Source organism: Piliocolobus tephrosceles, chromosome 18 (assembly GCF_002776525.5).
Source record: "Piliocolobus tephrosceles isolate RC106 chromosome 18, ASM277652v3, whole genome shotgun sequence".
NCBI lineage: Eukaryota > Metazoa > Chordata > Mammalia > Primates > Cercopithecidae > Piliocolobus > Piliocolobus tephrosceles.
The window spans coordinates 55,688,318-55,706,384 of record NC_045451.1 but is presented as its reverse complement, the minus strand read 5'-3'; the positions used below and the strand labels follow the sequence as shown (position 1 = coordinate 55,706,384).

The 18,067-nt window shown below is 37.3% G+C and overlaps 1 protein-coding gene across 1 annotated transcript in view; it reads left to right on the top strand.

The window, feature by feature from the left end:
- TAF4B (TATA-box binding protein associated factor 4b) overlaps positions 1–17,777 on the top strand; it is a 154,997-nt gene extending 137,220 nt beyond the window's left edge. The window contains exon 15 of the mRNA XM_023207757.2: positions 15,927–17,777. Within this exon, the coding sequence (XP_023063525.1) occupies positions 15,927–16,094 (168 nt within the window). The 3' untranslated portion in view covers positions 16,095–17,777. The remainder of the gene's footprint in view (positions 1–15,926) is intronic.
- The last annotated feature ends 290 nt before the right edge of the window (positions 17,778–18,067 follow it).

Here is an 18,067-nt window from a genome sequence, read left to right as displayed (position 1 = left end):
ACTAATACAGGGCTTTGTACCATTGGTAGCTGCAGAGGAGTAGCACCTTCAAAGATGGTTCTCTGGTCTATTCAAATCTACTATTAGTTTCTGCTTGCTAGTATTTCATTGAAGAGTTTTGCATCCATATTCATAAGGAATAATGGTCTGCAGTGGTTTTTTCATGATGTCTTTAGCTTGTTTAGGTATCAGGGTAATACCATCCTTGGAGAATGGATTAGAAAGTGTTCCCTCCTCTCCTTTTTTGTAGAAGAGTTTGTGAAGTATTGGTGTTAATTCTTCTTTAAATGTTTGATAGATTTCAATAGTGAAGCCATCTGGCCCTGTGCTCTTCTTTGGGAAAACTTAATTAATTACGAATTCAATCTCTTCTTCTAGGATCATGTGCCAGTTTAATTCATCTTCTGCTTCTTAGCACTAGGCATGTATGTGGTATTGTATCCATTTTTATTATTTGTTCTTCTCCTCAGTGTTCCTTCTTAATTCTGCATGTATGAGTAGATGCTAGAAGCCTAGCAAACCTTGTCATTAAATGGTTATGTTGTGTTTTTATTGCAACAAGTTTAAATATTAAAACCATAAAGTAGATTAATTAGTATCTGCTTGCTTTAACTTTGTGTTATTCAAGGAGATTTAGTTGTTTGCTACTACTCTTCTGGCACAAACAACACCATGTTTTGAATACCCAGGTGTTTTGTTGTTGTTTTGTTGTTTTAACCTAGTATTATATGTAAAGGGACCATTCACAGGGTCTGTTCATGACAGGTCATCTTCTGAATTTATTACTCCTCTCAGTAGTTTGCTAATGTTATTTCTTGTGTGTTATAGTTTGTTGCTGTTGACACTGCTTTCAGTGATTGTATTTGGCTTCCCTCATTAGGGATTTCAACAAAATCAGTTATTCTTCATCGTCCCAAACTGGTATTACATATAGCAAACAAAAGCATGTACATTTGTCCTTGGAAGTTAAGTAGGTAAAGGTAATTGTTAGTTAAATTGTTAGTTTAGGAAATAGAATGGCAAGGTAGATTACGTCTAGTAATTAGATTTTTTTAAAAATGCTGCTTATGTGTGTTTTTGACCATTAGCTTATAGACTGTTCTCAACTGTACTCCTATGGGGTGTTTGGAAATGTGTGAAGTGGTAGTGTTTTGACACAGTGATTCAGTGAAGGGTGGGGTGGGTTGTGTGCTACTGGCATTTTGTGGCTTGGGGCCAGCAATACTAAACATTGCACAGCGTGAGAGGGCAAATTCACTTAATTTAGCTTACCCAGAATTCTAATAATATCCCCATTAAGAAACACTGATACATAAATTTCTCAAGCATTTCAGTAATATTTATTATATTGAGTTACCATACTCTAGGATCTGATAGTATCTTTCAGGTAACTTTTAAAATTTACGAACATCTTTTCACATAAGTGTTGGAGTAAACATTTCTTTGTCTACATTATCTGTAGCTATGATAATGTTTGCGATGTAGAATTCCAGCTTGACAAACTTCTCATACTTCTATACCAAAGTACACCAGATCATAGGAAAGAGTAACCATGTTCCTTTGGGGAAGTCTTCAGGAAGGGTTGACTTTGACATCTCAGTTTTAAGTTATAAATTTAAATTAACTTTGCATTTGCTTTTCAGATTGAGGTGAAATTTATATACAATAGGATGTATTGATTTTAATTGTAACCAGATCAAGATATAAAACATTTGTATGATCCCCAGGAAGTTCTATTATGCCTTTTACCACCTCCAACCCCCTCTGCAATTACTTATCTAATTTCTGTTACCATGGCTTAATCTTTCCTGTTTCAGAACTTTGTAGAATTCGAAACCATACAATAATGTAGTCTTGTTTCTGAATTATTTCACTCATAATGTCTTTGAGATTGATTCACATTATACATATCAGTAGTACATTCTTTTCAGTGCTGAGTTGTCTTCTGTTGTATAAATGCTCCATAATTTGTTTATTCAGTGTTACTGGGCTGTTTTCAATATTTGGCTGGATAGATAAAGCTTGTTTTATCCATATAAAGCTGCATTCTTGTAAAAGTCATTTTGTGGCCTGTGTTTTCATTCCTCTTTGATAAATACTTAGGAGTACTACTGTTAGATCATAGGATAGGTATATATTTAATCTTAAGAGACTCTAAACTGTTTTTCAGATGGTTGTACCATTTCACACTCCCTTTAGCAATGTACTTTTATTTTTATAATGGTGCCTTTTGGAGGAGCAGAAGGTTTTAATTTTGACAAAGTCCAATTTATCATCATTTTCTTTTATAATTAGTACTTGCTGTATCCTAAAAAAATCTTTGTGTACCCCATGTTATGAAGATTTACCCTGTGTTTTCCTGGAAGCTTTATAACTTTAACTTTTATGTTATAGGTCTTTGATCTACCTTGATTTAATATTTGTGTCTGGTGTGAAGTGGGGGGTTGAAGTTTATTTTTTCACATACAGGTACCTTGTTACTCTACCCCATTTATTAAAAAAGGCTTTCCCCATTGCGTCACCTTATAGCTTCTGTTGAAAACCAATTAACTATGTATGTGGACATATCTATATACATACACTATTCTGTTTGTTGATTTTTCTCTATGCCATACTACAGTCTCTCTTGTAACAGTTTAGAAATCAGATAGCGTGAGTGCTGCAGCTTTGTCCTTTTTTAAAACAAGATTATTTGGGGGCTATTCTGTGTCCTTTGTATCTTCATATGAATTTTTAGAATCATTTTGTCATTCTTACAAAAATGTCTAGGTATTCTTTATTAGGATGGCATTGAATCCATAGATCAATTTGCAGAGAATTTACATCTTAACAATATTGAGGCTTCCAATATTGTTCCATTTACTTCTGTCACCTTTATCTGCAATGTTTTAGTTTTCCAAGTACAAGTCTTTGACATCTTTTATCCATTTTTACGTAGGTGTAATTTTTTGATGCTGTTGTATTTTCAAAATTATATACTTTCCAATTGTTTGTTGCTAACATATCAAAATAAAGTTGATATTGACATAGATCTTGTATCCTCCATTCTACTAAATTCAGTTAATTGTTCTAGAGGTTTTTTGGAATAAATGTCTTAAGATTTGCTAAGCAAATCATGCTGTCCACAAATAAAACTAAGAGTACTTCTTCCTTTCCAATCTTTATGCTTTTTATTTTCTTTTCTTGCCTTAGAGCACTGGCTAACATCCCCATTACTATGTTTAATAGAAGTGGTAAGAGCAGACATCCTTTCCTTATTCCTGATCTTAGAGGGAAAGCATCCAGTGTTTCACTCTCAATATGGTATTAGCTATAGGTTTCACATAGAGGAAATTTCTTTTCTTCCTGGCTGACGGAAAGCTTTTACTATAGTGGGTATTGAATATTGTCAAGGCTTATACAAATTTATTTGATTATTTAATTTTCATATGAGTTTTCTCTTATTCTCTCAATTTGGTTTTAAATTAAATTTAAATTATCTTAATTTGGTTTTCTCTTTCTTTCAATTTATTCTCTTATGTTGATATCTTAATTTTAACTAACCTTTTTTTTTTTTTTTTGAGATGGAGTTTCACTCTTGTCGCCCAGGCTGGAGTGCAGTGGTGCAATCTCAGCTCACTGCAGCTTCTGCCTCACGGGTTCAAGCAATTCTCGTGCTTTAGCCTCTTGAGTAGCTGGGATTACAGACATGCACTACCACACCCAGCTAATTTTTGTATTTTTAGTAGAGACGGGATTTCACCATGTTGGCCAGTCTGGTCTTGAACTTCTGACCTCAGGTGATCCACCCACTTCAGCCTCCCAAAGTGCTGAAATTACAGGCCTGAGCCGCTGTACCCAGACAATTTTAACTAACCTTTTAATCCTGGGATAAATCCCACTTGGTCATAACATACAATTGATTTTACATGTTACTAGATTCAATTTGTTATTCATTTAGTCTGTTGAGGACTTTTGCATCTATGTTCATGAATAATACAGATCTGTAATTTTCTTCTGTTGTAGTGTCCTTGTTAGTTTGCTTTGAATTGTGCTCATGTAATGTGCTGGGAAGTATCCCTTCTTCCTGCCATTTTTGTTTGAAAAAGTTTGTGTAGAAATGGAGTTACTTTCTCTTTAAATGTGTGATAGAATTTATGAGTGAAGCCATCTGGACCAGGAATTTTCTAGGCTGGGAAAACTCAGTGTTGGATTTTCTTTCTTTTGATATTAGCTTTTGAAAATTGTTTTTTCTAACTTACAGCTTTCATTTTTTCAAAAAATTTGTCTGTTTTCTATTGTATTGATTTCTACTCCTATTATTTCTATTATTTTCCTTTCTTCTATTTATATTGAGTTCTTTTTCCAGCCTCTTAAGGTGGAAGCCTGTAATTGACCTTACACATTTCTTTTCTACGTATAAAGCTGTACAATTCCATTACTTTTCTACTTTAGCCTCACCCCTACAAATTTAGATATGTTGTATTTTTATTGTCAACTTTGAAAATATTCCCTTACTTTCATCCTGGTATCTTTTTTGATCTACAGATTATTTAGAAGTATGGTGTCTAATTTCCAAATGTTTGGTGTTTTCATTGTGGTCAGAGCACGTAGCTTGATTTTAGTCCTTTATGTTTACTAAGGGCTTGCATGGTTTATCTTGATGAATACTGAATGTCTTTCTCGTGAATTGCCTCCTTTTGTCCTTGCGAATTGATCTTCCTTTCTAGTAATATTCCTTGTCTTGAAGTCTGTTTTGTTTTTTTAAAGTTTTATTTTAGTGCTTTGCTTGATACTATTATAGCCATGTCATCTTTCTCACCCTTAGTATTTACATAGTTTATCTTTTCTCCTTTGGTTTACTTCCACCTTATCTGTGTCTTTATTTAAAGCAGGTCTCTTATAAATAACATATAATTGAGTTTTGATTTTTTTACCAGAATGAAAATTCATTTGGAGTGTTTGATTCAATATTTAATGTAAATACTGCTGTGACTGGATTGAAGTCCATTGTCTTGCTATTCGTTTTTAAATTTCCCAGTTTTTTTCTCCTTTTCTTCCATCTTTTGAGTTAATCAAGCAGTATTTTAGTATTCTATGCTACATTGTCTGTTTCCTTTTTAGTTAATAGTCTTATTTATATACTTACTTATTTCTTGAGACAGAGTCTTGCTCTGTTGCCCAGGCTGGAGTGCAGTGGCACAATCATTGCTCATTATAGCCTCAACCTCCCAGGTTCAAGCAATCCTCCTATCTCAGCCTCTGGAGTAACTGGGACCACAGGTGCACGCCACCACGCCTGGCTGATTTTAGTATTTTTAGTAGAGGTGGGGTTTCACCATGTTGCCTAGGCTGGTCTTGAACTCCTGGGCTCAAGTGAGCCGTCTGCCTCGGCCTCCCAAAGTGCTGGGGTAACAGGCGTGAGCCACTGTGTCCAGCCCTCTTATTTTGTTTAATGGTTGCCGTGACTGTGTTCAAAGGTACAATGTGCACCCTTAACTGACTACACTCGGCTTTGAAGTAATACCACTTCACACAGAATGGAAGAGTCTTTTGAAACCAAGTAATTTGGCTGGGTGCGGCAGCTCACGCCTGTAATCCCAGCACTTTGGGAGTCCAAGGCAGGCGGATCATCTGAGGTCGGGAGTTGGAGACCAGCCTGACCAACATGGAGAAACTCTGTCTCTACTAAAAATACAAAATTAGCTGGGCGTGGTCACACATGCCTGTGATCCCAGGTACTTGGGAGACTGAGGCAGGAGAATGACTTGAACCTCGGAGGCAGAGGTTGCAGTGAGCTGAGATCGCACCATTGCACTCCAGCCTGGGCAACAAGAGCGAAACTCTGCCTCTAAATAAATAAATAAATAAATAAATACAAAATGAACCAAGTAGTTAATTATACACACCTTCCATCCTTTGTGCTATTGTTGTCACCTACTTTACTGCTATGTATGTTCTAACTTTCCTAGTATGTTGTTATTAATGGTCATATATCCTTTAAATAATTTATGAAAAGAAAATTTTTTTATATTTCCAATTTCTAATGCTTTTTTTGGTATAAATTCATATTTCATTCTAGAGTCATTTTTCTATCAGCCTGTATGCAACTCACCAACTCTAGAATTACTAGAGTTTTAAACAAAGCTACTGTTAATACATTTAAAGATATTAGTAAATTCAACTTTAGTTTTGAGGCACAGCAACCCTTATTATATTGTAGCTTTTATTTCTATTCACAATTCTCCAAAGAAAAATCAAAGCTAGTTCTTAAAAAATGTTACCTAGCAGTCCTTTGACGAAATTTTAAGAAAATAATAGGTAAAACTTATCTCCGGACATAGTTTTTGTGAGTTTTCAGAGGACTTTGCAAGTGTCTTAATAAAAGTTTAAAGAAAATAACCAGTGGCGGAGGAAGATCTACCAAGCAAATGGAAAACAAAAAAAGGCAGGGGTTGCAATCCTAGTCTCTGATAAAACAGACTTTAAACCAACAAAGATCAAAAGAGACAAAAGAAGGCCATTACCTAATGAATGCTAAAGGGATCAATTCGACAAGAAGAGCCAACTATACTAAATATATATGCACCCAGTACCGGAACACCCAGATTCATAAAGCAAGTCCTTAGAGACTTACAAAGAGACTTAGACTCCCACACAATAATAATGGGAGACTTTAACACCCCACTGTCAACATTAGACATATCAACAAGACAGAAAGTTAACAAGGATATCCAAAAATTGAACTCAGCTCTGCACCAAGCAGACCTGATAGACGTCTACAGAACTCTCCACCCCAAATCAATAGAATATACACATCACACTTATTCCAGAATTGACCATATAGTTGGAAGTAAAGCACTCCTCAGCAAATGTAGAAGATCAGAAATTATAACAAACTGTCAGACAACAGTGCAATCAAACTAGAAGGCAGGACTAAGAAACTCAATCAAAACCGCTCATCTACATGGAAACTGAACAACCTGTTCCTGAATGACTACTGGGTGCATAACGAAATGAAGGCAGAAATAAAGATGTTCTTTGAAACCATTGAGAACAAAGATACAACATACCAGAATCTCTGGGACACATTTAAAGCAGTGTGTAGAGGGAAATTTATAGCACTAAATGCCCACAAGAGAAAGCAGGAAAGATCTAAAATTGACACCCTAACATCACAATTAAAAGAACTAGAGAAGCAAGAGGAAACACATTCAAAAGCCAGCAGAAGGCAAGAAATAACTAAGATCAGAGCAGAACTGAAGGAGATAGAGACACAAAAAGCCCTTCAAAAAATCAATGAATCCAGGAGCTGGTTTTTTGAAAAGATCAACAAAATTGAGAGACCTCTAGCAAGACTAATAAAGTAGAAAAGAGAGAAGAATCAAATAGACGCAATAAAAAATGATAAAGGGGATATCACCACCGACCCCACAGAAATACAAACTACCATCAGAGAATACTATAAACACCTGTACACAAATAAACTAGAAAATCTAGAAGAAATGGATAAATTCCTGGACACATACACTCTCCCAAGACTAAACCAGGAAGAAGTTGAATCCCTGAATAGACCAATAACAGGCTCTGAAATTGAGGCAATAATGAATAGCCTACCAACCAAAAAAAGTCCAGGACCAGACAGATTCGCAGCCGAATTCTACCAGAGGTACGAGGAGGAGCTGGTACCATTCCTTCTGAAACTATTCCAATCAATAGAAAAAGAGGGAATCCTCCCTAACTCATTTTATGAGGCCAACATCATCCTGATACCAAAGCCTGGCAGAGACACAACAAAAAAAGAGAATTTTAGACCAATATCCCGGATGAACATCGATGCAAAAATCCTTAGTAAAATACTGGCAAACCGAATCCAGCACATCAAAAAGCTTATCCACCATGATCAAGTGGGCTTCATCCTTGGGATGCAAGGCTGGTTCAACATACGCAAATCAATAAACGTAATCCAGCATATAAACAGAACCAAAGACAAAAGCCAAATGATTATCTCAGTAGATGCAGAAGAGATCTTTGACAAAATTCAACAGCTCTTCATGCTAAAAACTCTCAATAAATTCAGTATTGATGGAACGTATCTCAAAATAATAAGAGCTATTTATGACAAACCCACAGCCAATATCATACTGAATGGGCAAAAACTGGAAGCATTCCCCTTGAAAACTGGCACAAGACAAGGATGCCCTCTCTCACCACTCCTATTCAACGTAGTGTTGGAAGTTCTGGTCAGGGCAATCAGGCAAGAGAAAGAAATAAAGGGTATTCAATTAGGAAAAGAGGAAGTCAAATTGTCCCTGTTTGCAGATGACATGATTGTATATTTAGAAAACCCCATCGTCTCAGCCCAAAATCTCCTTAAGCTGATAAGCAGCTTCAGCAAATTCTTAGGATGCAAAATCAATATGCAAAACCACAAGCATTCTTATACACCAATAACAGACAAACAGCCAAATCATGAATGAACTCCCATTCACAATTGCTTTAAAGAGAATAAAATACCTAGGAATCCAACCTACAAGGGATGTGAAGGACCTGTTTAAGGAGAACTGCAAAGCACTGCTCAGTGAAATAAAAGAGGACACAAAGAAATGGAAGAACATTCCATGCTCATGGATAGGAAGAATCAATATCATGAAAATGGCCATACTGCCCAAAGTAATTTATGATTCAGTGCCACCCCCATCAAGCTACCAGTGACTTTCTTCACAGAATTAGAAAAAACTACTTTAAAGTTCATATGGAACCAAAAAAGAGCCCACATTGTCAAGATAATCCTAAACCAAAAGAACAAAGCTGGAGGCATCACACTACCTGACTTCAAACTACACTACAAGGCTACAGTAACCAAAACAGCATAGTACTGGTACCAAAACAGAGATACAGACCAATGGAACAGAACAGAGCCCTCAGAAATAATACCACACATCTACAACTATCTGATCTTTGACAAACCTGACAAAAACAAGAAATGGGGAAAGGATTCCCTATTTAATAGACGGTGCTGGGAGAACTGGCTAGTCATAAGTAGAAAGCTGAAACTGGATGCCTTCCTTACACCTTATATAAAAATTAATTCAAGGTGGATTAGAGACTTAAATTTTAGATCTAAAACCATCAAAACCCTAGAAGAAAACCTAGGCAATACCTTTCAGTACATAGGCATGGGCAAGGACTTCATGTCTAAAACACCAAAAGGGATGGCAACAAGGGCCAGAGTTGACAAATGGGATCTGATTAAACTGAAGAGCTTCTGCACAGCAAAAGAAACTACCATCAGAGTGAACAGGCAGCCTACAGAATGAGAGAAAATTTTTGCAATCTACTCATCTGACAAAGGGCTAATATCCAGAACTTACAAAGAACTCAAACAAATTTACAAAAAAAAAAAAAACCCAGTGCCATCAAAAAGTGGGCAAAGGATATGAACAGATACTTCTCAAAAGAAGACATTTATGCCTGTTATGGGGTTGGGGGAGGGGGAAGGGATAGCATTAGGACATATACTTAATGTAAATGACGAGTTAAGGGGTGCAGCACACCAACATGGCACATGTATACATACGTAACCAACCTGCAAGTTGTGCACATGTACCCTAGAACATAAAGTATAGTATAAAAATAAAATAAAATAAAGTGAAGGTGATAAAAGATGAGAGATCTGTTGCTTCAGAAGTTCTGCTTGTTGACCAGCAGAGGGCAGTCAAATTTGAAGCTCAGTATTTTTCTGCCCTGTGTTCCTCTTTAAGGCCTAGAAGCTTGGGTATTTTGAATATAAATTTTCAGTGTTCTTGTTACACTGGGTCAGGTATCCAGGGCACTTTTATTTATTTTTGCTTCTGAAACTTAGAAGATGTTCAGTTTTTTTTTTTTTTTTTTCTGGAGCTGGGTCTTCTTTCTACTCCCTATTCTTCCCGTTTGGACCTTGTTTCCTCCTTAAAACTGAAAAGACTTGAGCCATCCCTTAAGAGCTGCCATGGTGGCATGAGGTTGGGACTTAGTGTAAATCAGGTAGAATCTGAGAATGTCGTGAATCTTTGCCTCTTGATTCCTCTATTAAGAAATTCTCAGTTTTTGTGTTTGGTTAACTATTCAGATTCTGGGACACAAATTTTGCTTTTATTAGTCTTAGGATTCAGAGAATTGAATGAAAGAGATTGACTTTTAGTTTCTAGAGACAATATTGATAAGCTTAGTTGATTCTGTACAGCGGCAGGTTCCTCCACTATTTAATTTGAGGAGTGTAAGAAAAACTTGCTATCCACCTGTCACATGTCTGAAATGCGCATCGGTCTACTTTGGAGCTTTAGGCTTTGAAGGCTCCCTTAAAATTCAGAAATTTCACTGAGAGGGACAAGGTAAGTATGGCAGCACAAATTATTTCTCTTGAGGTCAGTAACCAGTGATTTAGTGAAGACTTGAGAGAATAGGACCTGGATAGGAGGGGGATGGGAAAAAAGTCTGGAGCTAGAATTACACTGTTTCCTGTTTGTAAACCTTCAGTGCCTTCCTACTAACTAGGGACTTCATTATGAGAACAGGGCGAACATTTTTAGAGCGTATATCATTCTCATTTAGTCTTCACACCAGCCATATGAGATAATTAGTGTTACTGTCCCTAGTTTGCAGATTGGGAAACTGAGGCACAGAAATTAAGTAATTTGAGATTGCCTATGGAGGAGACAATGAGTGTTTGCCACCGTTCAGTTGTGTATCTCTTATGCCGCCTAGCACAGTTCCTTGCCCATAGTAGGTTCCCAGTAACCCAGATAATTTTGAATGGAATCAGAACATGGACTAGCATGAAGCTACATTACCATGGATGGTGGCTCTTGGGAGGAGAAGCTTGTATGGAGTCACTATAAACCCCAACAGGATTCCTGAAGACACTGGGTTCATAAAGATGTCCTTTCTGCTTCTAATGTGGTAGAGCAGTCATCTAATTTAAGGAAATATGGAAAAAGAAGTAGAAAAGCCTTTAAAGGTTATATTTCACAACACCTGCTATATTAAGTTGAAGGGATAAAAATTGGATTACTAGTTATTTTTAGTTATTTAATGTCATTATTGAAATGGTGTTATTTATCTAAAATTGATAACTGATGATTTTGCATTTTTTCTTGTTAGAGTAATGGAGTTCCTCAAAAGTTTCATTGTAAAAACAAGAAACTTAGTTTAGTGGTATAACAAAACAAATTAGGTGAGATAAGTTGTTAGTGGGCTGGGTAACATTAATGGGTAACAATTATGAAGACTAACATAATTGATCTGGCAGTTTTAGAAGATGTTAACATTTAGGTTTGAGTTGGCTTCCTAGGACATCTGTCGTGCACCTGGGAAATGAATTGTTTGTTTCATCTTTTATTTTCACCCAGGAGAAGAATCCAGATTAAGGATCCTCATGTAGAAAGTTACGTGGGAAAACCTTCTATTTCCAAAATGAACAGTATGCTAACAGTGATAAGAATAAAGTCTTTTTTTTTTTTTTTTTTTCCTTCTTAAAAACTTTGGACCCTTAATCACGTTAGTATTCTTTGTGATTTCTAATGTGACCAGAAATCAGCTCTGGTCAACTCTGGGGAAAGGACTTGGTGAGGCAGAGGAAAATTAAAACTGATGGTGAAAAAGTAGGTTTGGTTTTTATGGCTGTAAGTTGTCTGTGTACTCTCTACCCACTTAACTGTGGATAATTGAGAGTAGATGGTTATTTTGGCCAGGTCATTGTGATTGACAAGTTACAATTGCGGACTTCGCCAAATCATAAGCTCAGGAATAAAAATGCTACATATTTTGTATTCAGATTCAAGAAAGACTGACTTTCTAGTTAGCTGCTATTTGGGGAAAGAGAATGCTATCACCTTTGTAAAGTTGTGAATCATGAAAGACATTTCTGTTGGGTTACTGAAAGTCCCTTGGGGTTTTTTTCATTTATAACATTGCCTCAGGCCCTCTGCTGCATCCTGTTGGAATGACCTTCTTTTCAACTCTGTGCTGGCAGCTGTAATATGGCTCTTTCCCCTGAATCCTTCAGGCTTGTCACATGACAAACATGAACTGTGACCCCTTTGTTCCTTACTCAGATGATTAGGTCTCTTTATGTTTTTTTTCTCTTTGACAATTTTGCCTTATTGTCTTTCCTTTCCCCCCTCTTTTTGCCTCCATGTTAATTTCTTCCTGAGGCAAGGTTTTTGGGGTAGCGATTTAATTTTTTATTGAAATATAGCATCAGTATAGAAAGTACACAAGTCATAAGCTCACCACAATTTTCACAGCATGATCACATTCATGTAGGCAGTAGTTAGATCAAGAAGGAAACATCATCAGAACTCCAGACAGCCTCACTCTTGTTCTAATCACTTCTCATCTCCCCCATGGGAACGCACTCTCCTGACTTTTTTTTTAGCTTTGTCTGTTTGGGGACTTGGTAGAAATTGAATCATACAGTATGAATTCCTTTGTGTCTGGTTCCTTTCATTGAACATTTTTGTGATACTCTTTCATGTTACCCAGTCATTATTGCTGTGTATCATTCCATGGTATGATTATTCCACAATTTATTGTACTCTTAATGTACTCACTTGGATTGTTTCTAGCTTAGGGCTCTTGGGAATAGTAGTCATCCTTATACATATCTTTTGATGAACCCATGGCTTATTTCTGGGTATTTACATAGATGTGGAATTGCCGAGACATTGTGTCTATCTAGCCAGTTATTTTACAATTTCATATAAAACACCAAAGTACTGATTTTAGGTAAACTCTTAGAAGATGTATAAACATATAGATACAGTTTTAGCATAATATGTCTAATTTATGGCTAAAGAAATTGCCTCTAGTTAAATGTATTGTAGTTGTTTTTTGTTTTTTTGAGACAGAGTCTCACTCTGTCAGCCAGGCTGGAGTGCAGTGGCATGATCTTGGCTCACTTCCACCTCTGCCTCCTGGGTTCAAGCAGTTCTTCCACCTCAGCCTCCCGAATAAGTGAGCTTACAGACACACACCACCACACCCGGCTCATTTTTTTATTTTTTTGTAGAGATGGGGTTTCACCATGTTAGCCAGGCTGGTCTTGAACTCCTGACCTCAAGTGATTTGCTTGCCTTGGCCTAAATATATTGTAGTTTTAAATGGGTTACTCCTATAAACAACAAAACTGCTACTCACTGCCAATTATGTGTTTTAGTAGCTTTCTTCCTAATATGTACTTTTTATTCAATTTTCCAAACAAAACTGAACTTTTGGTCCCATTCTGCAAAAATCTTATGAAGATATTTTGATGGTAATAATTTACAATAGTTAAAATTACATCTGAGTTACACCATCTCTGAGTGTTGGTGCTAGCAGAGTGACACGCTAGTGCTTCACTGCCAGGCTTAGCTGAAGTTCCGGAGGCTTACACTTGTACAAATTGCATTCATTACCAAGAACCCTGCAGAAGTAGCGAGAGACTGGCTGTATACTGTAGACGGGCTCCGGGGTAAGTAGCCAAACAATTGTGCAGCTGAGACCGATCTTTTTTTCCTCTTTTAGAATGTGGACTTTCCAGAATTTTTTCCATGGTTACTTATAACAAGTTTAACTTAATGAGTATAAAAATATGACTGCGATATCATGTCCCTCAAAAACTGGGTAGTATCTCTTAAACAAGTTTTATTTGTCCATCAGATAAAGTACCCCTAAGTCATGCTGTGAACATGCATGGAATTAAGTTTGACTAATTTTGACCATGGTGTTTTGGAGACCTTAAGGGATTTCCTTCCTCTCCATCAAAACAAAACAAGAAACCCAAAAAGGTGGAAGGAGTAATTAAAATTTAATGGTTATAAAAGGACAGTAACAGAACCAGATTTTCTTCCTGTGTTAGGTAAATATCTTCCCTTATGTATGTCTTTTGGGTGGATAAAAGACATTTGCCAGTCCTATGAGACGTTTTTTGAAACAAAGGATTTTGTTTTGAAAAAAAGGTAAAAAGAATTAAAGGATTTCATTTGTACAAAATTATCCTTTGAAGGTTCTATGTTTTTCTTTTCTTCCAATTAAAAGTAATAGCATATAGACATATTGGTAATTCATATTGGTAAACATATTCGGAAAACTGTCTTAATTACAGGAGTGTTGTGTTTTCATCATTTTAAAATAACATTTAGAATTCTTGTTGTTCTGTTTTAAACCAGTACATTCAATTTAGAAAATATTGTGGATATTTTGTTTGATATGTGTTGCTCTGTGAACTCTGCTAAGCCCTAGAGGAGACAGAAACCATAGTCCTTGTTCTCAGAAAGCTTACGGTCTAGTAGGTATGTGGTGGTGGTGGGAGCATATACAAATTACTGTAATACGATGTAAGGTAATTGCCACAGTGAGACTTCCTTGGATGAAGGACAGGTAGACCCATTTGAAATGGGTCTTAAAAGATGGGTAGATTGGCCGGGCGCAGTGGCTCAAGCCTGTAATCCCAGCACTTTGGGAGGCCGAGACGGGCGGATCACGAGGTCAGGAGATCAAGACCATCCTGGCTAACACGGTGAAACCCCGTCTCTACTAAAAAATACAAAAAATTAGCCGGGCGAGGTGGCGGGCACCTGTAGTCCCAGCTACTCGGGAGGCTGAGGCGGGAGAATGGCGTAAACCCGGGAGGCGGAGCTTACAGTGAGCTGAGATCCGGCCACAGCACTCCAGCCTGGGCGACAGAGCGAGACTCTGTCTCAAAAAAAAAAAAAGATGGGTAGATTGGCCTAGAATGGCCTCTTTGCTAATCTCTGCCTATTGTGGCTGCAGTTAAGATGCCTTGTAAAGGAGCAATGGGAAGTGAGGCTGGAGAGAAGGAAGCCAGGGTGATGGGTTTATATGTGATATGGTGGATGATATAGCACAGTGGTTAAGATCACTTACTTTATTTTTATTATTTTTATTTTTTTGAGACAGAGTCTTGCTCTGTTGTCCAGGTAGGAATGCAGTGGCACGATCTCAGCTCACTGCAGCCTCCGCCTCCCGGGTTCAATTTTCCTGCCTCAGCCTCCCTAGTAGCTGGGATTACAGGCACGTGCTACCACACCCAGCTAATTTTTTTATTTTTAGTAGAGACGGGGTTTCACCATGTTGGCCAGGCTGGTCTCGAACTCCTGACCTCAGGTGATCCACTCACCTCGACCTCCCAAAGTGCTGCGATTACAGACGTGAGCTACGGTGCCCAACCAGAGCATTTACTTTAAATCAAATTAGAAACTGAGTCACAGCTCAACTTTGCTATGTGACCTTGAACAGATTGCTTAACCTGTCTAAGCTCAGTTTCCTCATTTGATAAATAGGGGCAGTGCTCATCAAACTGGCTGCAATTTTGTATGACAGAAAAGAGATAATATATGAAAAGTGCTCAGCGTGGTTCTCAAGAAGCTTCTCTGAGCAATGGGGAACCATTGAAGATTTTGGAACCATGGCTTGGTGGGATCTGAACAATGAAAGGCCTTCATTGTTATTTTTTATTACTGACATACAAAAGACTGCATACATTTAAAGTATACATTTGATAGATTTTTATGTATGCATACAGCTATGAAATCAACACCACAATCGAAGTGATAAACACATCTATCACTCTCAAAAGATTTGTGTAAGGCCTTTAAAGAGCGAAAGTCTGGCCTGCAATGCACTGGAAAGAATGGAGCCAAGTAGAGCCTGGAAATGGAGAAACCACTTCAGAGGCTATTGCCATGCTGCAGGTGAGAAGGAAAGAATGAATGAGCTCAGGTGATAGGTTTAGTGGCCATTTGAGGCTGACTGCTGGAGGACGGGGTTAGGTCTTCATCATTCCATTATCTCCAGTACCTAACCCAGTGACCAGGGGGTAGTGGGCTCTTACCTGCTAGAATTGTCAGGCTTTCCCTTTATGAAAGATTTTTATTTCAAATTGCTTTTCCTTTTATTATTTTTAGGGCTTAAAAGACAACCTTCTTGCTTCTGGGACATCCAGCCTGACAGCCACCAAACAGTTGCATCGTCCAAGAATCACGAGAATCTGCCTCAGGGACTTAATATTTTGTATGGAACAGGAACGGGAGATGAAGTATTCTCGAGCTCTATACCTGGCCCTTCTGAAGTGACCACTCCACTCTCCATCCAGATCCTTGCTATTTACTGCCAAAGAAGACACAAAGAGCATTGTTGCACTGTCCTGAAATTTCAATTTCTGGAAAATAATCACCAACATTGAAAGAGCGTTGTTTACAGTTAGAAACTATATTAACTCTTACCTATCCATCCCATGGGGCTCTTACAGATTCAAATTCATCTTTGTCTTCTGAAAATCAGTTATGAAATACACTTTGCACAGAATTAGGCATCTGCCCATCTGTGCATTAAATTAAAGCAAGTTAAGGCCCTGTTTGTTACTACCTGCCTCATCTGCCGAATTGTAGCAGGTGAGGTGTCCTTCCCTAATGCGGCATGCATTGAGATGCAGGAGAAAGGAAGAGGCATAAGAAAATACAAGAATGACTATGTCATTCTACATTGAACCTGTCCCAAAGTGGTAGGTTTTCTGGGCAGGAATCAGAAGTTGCTTAGCTAACTGTGACAGTCACCTTCTGTACATGACAGGCCACAGACTAGGGCCTGTGGTGACTTTGGTCGGCTGAGTTCCAGTGTTGTCAAAACGAGACAAATGGGGATAGATTGTGCCTGGGATTGCTAATTCTCTGCTTCATATCACCATATGCCGTTTCTGGTACCAAGTGAGGGGATGTCCTTATCAGGGAAACCTTAAAATTAAATCTACCAATGTATCTTGTTGAAAAATCGGAAAAGGTGCAAAGTATTAGAAGGAACGTTAAGGCATTGCCTTCAAACTGATGAGGGGAATGTGAAAATGGTATCATAAAACAGGAAATGTGCTTCATATGCCCAAGAGGGGAAGAGGTAGAATCGGAACTCCAGAACAATTGGTACATGTTTTGTTGATGGAGAAAAAAAATCACAGCACAACCAGAAAGGAGAATGTACCAGATGTTTTCAAATTATAGTATTTTGAAAGGAAAATGTTATTTTTTGTTTTGTATTGTTTTAAATCCCAAGAAGGATAATTTTTGTAGTTCCTTCTGTCATCATGTATTTTAGTTATCCTAAGTTTTAAGCGTGTTGGCACATTTAAAAAATCCTAATTGATGATGAGAAATTTTTAACAATAGGACTTTATGTTGGATTCTGTACTTAAAAAGATACTGTCAGTATCTCACTCTTCAGGATAGGAGCTCTGAATATGAGAAGCACGTTATATGTGTTCACCTGAGGAAGAAGCTGATGGACAAAGCAAACCCTCTTTAAAAAAAAGAAAAGAAAATTCCACGTGTGTGGAATCCAGCTGGTGAAAAATAATCACTGTAGTTAGAATCACATACAGAAAAAAATGATTGAATCCTCCAAAAAGGTATTTCAGAAATGGGAAATGCTATACTTATAAGAATTCAGAGGAAAAAAAACCACCTCACGTATGTTACTCTTCATCCTGTTCTTCCCATTGGGACTGTTATGGCCAAATTCTACACTATAGTAAATTTTAAATTGGCCACTTTTTTTTGTTTCAGCAAGTTATGTAAAATGCTATAAATTATGTGTATGTTAAAGGAGTACTTTAAGAAGAGATCTTTATCCAAAGTTGTTTTTGTATATTTAAATGCTTACCTTTATTTTTTGTAAAGTGCGGCATACTCATTTATGTATAATCTTACTGATCAGATGTTTAAAATTATTTCAAATACTTCATTAAAATGATTATTTTATTATAAGAATAACTTTGCTCAGTCACTGACTTTGAAAACCATTGTCCTTAGTTGTTAGCCCCTGATGTGCTCACATTGCTGGGCTGTGAATTTTTCCTAGCTCAGACTGTGAGTTACTTTGGAGTATGGGCAGTTTTGGTTCCAGAAAGTCACTTCAGATCCAAGTGGTGGTGTCCCTTTCTTTGACATAGTTGTAAATTTGCAGGCTATTTGATTCACAAAGAAAGCTAAGCATACTCATTACAAAAGCTTTTCTCGCCCATCAGGGTTTTTTACTAAGGCATTTTTCAAAATTTATT